General features: G+C 44.2%; 1 protein-coding gene across 1 annotated transcript in view; it reads right to left on the bottom strand.

The window, feature by feature from the left end:
* PDK3 (pyruvate dehydrogenase kinase 3) overlaps positions 1–2,954 on the bottom strand; it is a 45,491-nt gene extending 42,537 nt beyond the window's left edge. Inside the window, exon 1 of the mRNA XM_072326856.1 lies at positions 2,715–2,954. Coding sequence (XP_072182957.1) covers positions 2,715–2,820 — 106 coding nt within the window. The 5' untranslated portion in view covers positions 2,821–2,954. The remainder of the gene's footprint in view (positions 1–2,714) is intronic.
* Between the last annotated feature and the right edge of the window lie 3,046 nt (positions 2,955–6,000).

Below are 6,000 nucleotides of genomic sequence, written 5' to 3' on the forward strand. Positions count from 1 at the left end.
TTGTTTCAAGGTTTACTTCAGAAAAGTTAGTTTAGAGGTTACAGCAGAACAGGCCGTTTAGGAATGCGCACAACTTGGAAACCCACCAAAATCACTTCCAGAGTAACTATCAAGTTTAATAGCACAGATATAAATCCATGTGTTCTGTTGGACTTTGTGTGTTGGGTTTTTTATTGTTTCCCCTTTTGACAGGGTCAGGGGGCGTCACATAAGAATAACAGGTGCCTCTATACACCTAGAATGACACACTGACATTAAACAAGGTCTAAAGTTGTTTATAATAAACACATCGAAGTCATTCTTTTGCAAAGGGCACAGATTGCACAAGAATCTCAGAAAATGCAATTTGCAACAACTAAATAAACAATATTCAAGAGGAGCCCCCAAAAGAGAAAACGAACACAGGAATGAAAAAGAAAAGCAGCACAGTCTGTGCTCTCTGATTGTGACACAGAGGTCCCAAGCCCATGATGACACTGTAACCCTTCACACAGTTGGGGCAGCTATGAAGATAGCTGCAAGCCTGACAGAAAATGCATCACATAAGGGGGTGGAGATACTGCTTTAAGTATTGCTTTCTGATTAGTTTTACAGGGCTTTGGTATTGATAAGCTGGTTTAAGTATTCAAACTGTCATAGAAGTTTAAATGAATTGAGCTACCTGAGCAATTTTTAAACTTAATAGCATCATGAATTTCTACCAGTGGTAGAAATTTGACAAGAAACGCACATCAGACAACAAGATCCCACACTGCCATTCACAAGTTTCCTCAGGGCTTATTCTTCTTTAAAGCCTGTTAGAAGGTTGTTCATGTTTTTGTAATACAAGCACTACGTTCACATCCCTTGGCAAAAAAACATACATTGTTTTACTAAATGCGAGAACAGTCGGCTCACGGACGCTACCTAAAACCAGAATTTCATCTTCCCATCAAGCAATCAGACTAGGTAAACATAACTGAGCTGCACCTTTACTATCACACTGTGCCTCACATATTTGCTCACTTGAGCGCTTGTGTCCGTTGCTATCAGTGAACACTTTGAGGTAATTCAGGCAGCAGGGCTGTATCTCCTGATGCAGTACTATATGTCAGAGCACCAAGTGACCAAGCCTTCCATGCGTAGCACATCACAGTTGTTGCCCCAACATCTGCCATCAGGGCATTTATTGGCGATTTCTCCTCAAAGTCTCTGAGGTCTCTGTTAGAACCTGAAATTATCCAAAGCCACCTACGCCCAGGGTTGGATAGGTTAAGTAACTGCTCTGTTTTTGACCTATTGGATTAGACTGCTGTTATCTTCCTACTCAGGTTACCTCAGTAAATACATGTGCCAAAGAGAAAGTTAGTGAAGCTGTAAACAGGCTGCAAGGCTTATTAAGATCAAGCTGACAGTTTTAGCGAGACACAATATCAGTTTCTAATCTTATGAACCCATGAAAACATCCCATGGTGATTATAGGAGCCTAAACCACAGCTGTATTTTTACTTCTTCTTCAGAGATTTTAAATGACAGATCATATAGCTTCCTGTCAGTTGTAATATATGACTACATTAAAACATACAGTGTAAGCACACACAGGGTTCCACAGGCACATCCAGTGACGGCAGCTGGGACCACAACCACAGGACAGCACTGGCCAGGCTCTCACTGACCCTTCCTGTTTTGTGCGCTTCGGTTAACAAAAATCAGGCTTCAAACAAAGAAGTAGGACCACCTCCTCCTAGAGAATCCAGAGACGTTCTTCAAATAGTGATTCTCTAAGTTTCAGAGCATTGTTTGTGACAGCACAGAACGACACTGTGTCCAGAGCACAAATGCTAGGCACGGCTAACACAGCAGCAAAGGCACACGTGGGGATGCCAAGTCAGACTCGTGAAGAGGAATGCACAGGTTCTAGTCAGGTTATCATCTTAATGTAACCCAGGACAAGGTGGGGCGTTGGGCCTTGTTTGAATGGCAGAACACCCTGTGTGCAGAGACATGGCAGCAAGAACACCTCCACTGCCGGCTCTTTGTAGTCGCAGCCTTTTTTCCACTAATGCCACTGCCATAAATGTGCCACTGTTTCCACTTTTAATTGCTTTCAGGCCTAATGCCTCTTTCCTGTCTCCTTGTGTCTTTAATATCACACTGGAATGAAGGAGCACTATATTAAGCCTCGTGGTGTTACGCATGACCTTTCTGTTTACTTCAGCAGCTGCATTTATAGTATAATATAACGTAAACAGCGCTCCTGTCAGAAGAGGAAGCCAATAACCTCTGACCCAGATAGAAGTGCATTGTTACCTAGATCAGAACCAGCTCTCCAGCAACACAAGGCACGCCCGGGTCTCCACTCAACAGGAAAACGCTATCTGTCCATCAGCATTGCTTCCTAAAGCATGAACTCTCCACGAGCACGACGGCTGTCACAGCTCGTGCTCCAGCTCTGGGAAAAACAATCTCCGCGCGGAGCGAGTACAATTTCCACATCCGAGCTCAGCGCCGAATCGGCGCCCCGCGCGATAAGCGCTCCCACCGACCCTCTCCCTCTCTCCCCCCCGCTCCGTGGCCTCCCGCGCCGTGACGGAGCACCCCAAGGCCTCCACAGCCGCCTGGCGAGGACGCGGGGGCCAGGCCTCTCTCGGGGCGGGCCCTGGCCGGTGCGGGCGGACCCTTCGGAGACCCGGTCCCGCTCTCCCGGCCCGCCCCGGGCCCGCCGAGCCACTCACCGAAGTCGAGGAACTGCTTGATGGAGAGCGGCGAGGGGGAGAAACGCGAGTAGTATTCGATCTGCTTGGGGATGGGGCTCTTCAGCAGCGCCCCGCACAGCCGCATGGCGCAACACTAACGCGCTGAGGCGGCGGCGGCGCAGCCACCCGCGTTCATGCCAAGGATCGGCCGGCCCGGCGAATCCCGTAGCGCTCTGCGGCCCTACCCTGCCCGGCCCGGCCAGGCTCAGCCCGGCGGGAGGGGCGAGCGGAGGGACCCCTCCGCCCCCTCCGCCCCGCCCCACTGCGCAGGCGCGCAGGCTCCAACCCCGCCCCGCAGCGTCGAGCATGCGTAGAGCTTCGACATCCAACGGTCCGGGCGCGTGGCGCGCATGCGCGGAGCGGCGAAGTGCGGCCTGCTGTGCGGACGTGCAGAAGGAGGCGGCGTGTGGGTGGTTCGGTGCGGGCATGGGAGTTGTGCTCTGTGGCTGCCTGCCGACTCGAGAAGCCCATGTGATGGGCTCATAGTTGGACTCAGTGATCTCACAGCGCTTTCTGACCTTAAGGATTCTGTGATTCTACCGTGCTATGACCTCACGCCACCACAGAGGTGACCACCTCAGCTCTGGTTATCCCTCAGAGCTCTGTATTCCTCTTAAAGAGAACTCATGCCCAGTCTCTGTCAAGTTTCAGCTCTCTGATAATACACACAATTGCCGAATAGCCAACTTTTAGCTGAGAAACCTGCCTGAATAAAAATAAAGGCAATTTTGATCGCTACACCCAGAGGTATACTCAAGGAACTTCAGCATACAGGAGATATTACTTTAATTTTTCATAGCCGAATCCCAAAAGGAACAGGGATTCTTCAGATACTGAATCTCCAGCCTTCCTATCTTGACTGTCCTCCCAGAATGTGAGACTGGGAAATCCTGACCTAACGTACAAAAAGTTTTCTAATAGCTGGAAAACGTTTTAAGTCCTTTTGAATTGCGTGTTATAGGTATGACTGCCTTGAAGAAGCATGTAGCATATGCAAGGGTAACCAAATATCTCCTGTAATTCTGGAGCTTTTTTGGCAGACGACGAAAGCTGTTTTTTAACTTCTGCTGTATACACTATTCAGGGATTGATTTTGATTTATCTACAGCTTTACTTATGAAATGAGTTGGAGAATCATGTGATAGCAAGTAGTATCTTTTCGCATTATAGACAGAGCAATGTTTCCCCAAATTAACATGAACATTAGCAGCTACAAAGGATAGTACACTGTCTAAATTTAAGCCTCATGATTATATATACCATTCACATTTTTAAGTAATACTAGCGTTATTTCACTTATGCCTTGAAAACATCTAAGACCAACTTACTGAGTTGTCTTTTAAATGCAAAATATTTTTTCCAGTATAAATGATGACACAACATTGTTTTTTTTGGAACACCAATAAACATATAAACCTAGTTCTTAAATAATCTGCCCAAACAAGGAGAAGTTGGGCATAAACTCTGTTAAGTAGAAAACATCACCGAGATCAATAGATGTGGAATATAAACTCATGATTTTGCCTCCTCGAGAAACTTTGCACATGTAATGAAATGTCTAAGAAGTGTGCAATGACCTTGCAAGGCACTACAGTGAACTAGAAGGGAAGAAAAGAGATTTTATTTGGGAACTGGCTTGTCATTTTGCCTCCTAGAATCACCAGCATTCCTGCTCAAATTGAGATATCCCTCTGCGGTACATAATGGGGTAATCAGAAATCTATAATATAATTTAGAAAGTAATGATATAATGTAATGACTAGTAAACAGAGTTTGATTTAATAGCTATCATCCTGTGTGGAATGAATTGGAGTAACTGGAGGAAAACTGGTACGGAATTGATACCCTAACAATTTGCATGACTGGCTTTCACATTTAGAAAATGAAGGAAGTAATGGAAATGATGCAAATATGTTTCAAGCAGAAAGGAGAAGCCAGAGCTCATCTTTAAGGTGAGGAGATAGGAGTTTATATTACACCATAGCTATTTATTAAAACATTCAGAATGTGCTGGTCAAAATAAAGTCTTGCAAACGTCTTACTTAGAGCTTTATTTCCTGGATGGTCATTGAAGTCAATATCTGTGAAAATAAAGAGGAGTGGGATCTTACTGTAAACTATGATCAGTACAAAGTAATTTTCAAGCTAATATTTTCAAAGGTATCTAGTCTTTGAAACAACAACAACAACCCAAACTTTAAAGCTTTCTTTAACCATTTCACTATTTTGCGTGCTTTTTTGTTTGTTTTAGCATTTTTAGCTCAAATCACATGAATGTATTTTCTGTGTAAAAAAAATTCTTTGCCATTACTTGTGCTCAGAAAGTTCCTGAGGAACCTGAGCATAATGCTCAGATGGGCACCTAGCAGAGCCAGCTTTGCTAGGATCCCTTCCCTTAAACTCTCTGGGGATGGTTTTCAGTAGTCCTCTGGCATTTCTGTATTAGTGCTGGAAGGACCGAGGGCCAGAAATATTCCCTTGCCAAAACCTGAGATTCTTTGCTTCTCCCTGCCCCATCCACTGGCTCCACTGAATGCCTTTACAAACCAGCCCATGTCTCCCCTAGAGTGGTGAGCATGGAGGAGCCTCTGCTGCTTAATCTCTACATATGTGAGTATCCTCAATACACGAGTTTAGCAGAGCCACGGGGATGGAAAAGGAACTTTTGTATGGCTAGTGGTGAGAAAAAATTGCTTACTAGAAATCAAATGTCTTACTAAATTTATTAGTGTTTGTCAACCAATAGAGAATCATTCCTATTCTGATAGAAATTTGTTGCAAAGTTTCATCTAGGCAATTCGGAAGTCACGTTTGTGTTATATTTTCAGATCCTGTTCTTTCTCGGCCTTAATGTTACATATGCTTCCGTTTTCAAGGAGCAAAGATTTTGCATGTAAAGTTTTATCCAATTAAATTTTTTTCTCAGTGAACCTTTTGGATTGTTAAGACACCAGAGCCATAATCTCCTTAACAAAGCTTGTTTTTCTCCACTGCAGAATACTTGCTAGCTGCAGGGGATTCAGCATAATGAACTTCTTTGTATATGTGTCAGAGAAGAGGAATGTTAAACCATAAACTAAGAAAACGTGGTTATTAAGTGTTTTCTAGACATTGACTTCATGGGACTCATAGTAATTTTTCAACAACAACAAAAGGAAGCTATGTTGAAGTTATTGTACCCCTATATCTTAAAGTTCAGAAGCAGTCACTGAGAATAATACAATTGAAACTCTAACAATAACAGTAACAAATAACAGTTATTTTG

The sequence above is a fragment of the Excalfactoria chinensis genome, chromosome 1 (genome assembly GCF_039878825.1).
Source record: "Excalfactoria chinensis isolate bCotChi1 chromosome 1, bCotChi1.hap2, whole genome shotgun sequence".
In the NCBI taxonomy this organism is placed as follows: Eukaryota; Metazoa; Chordata; class Aves; order Galliformes; family Phasianidae; genus Excalfactoria; species Excalfactoria chinensis.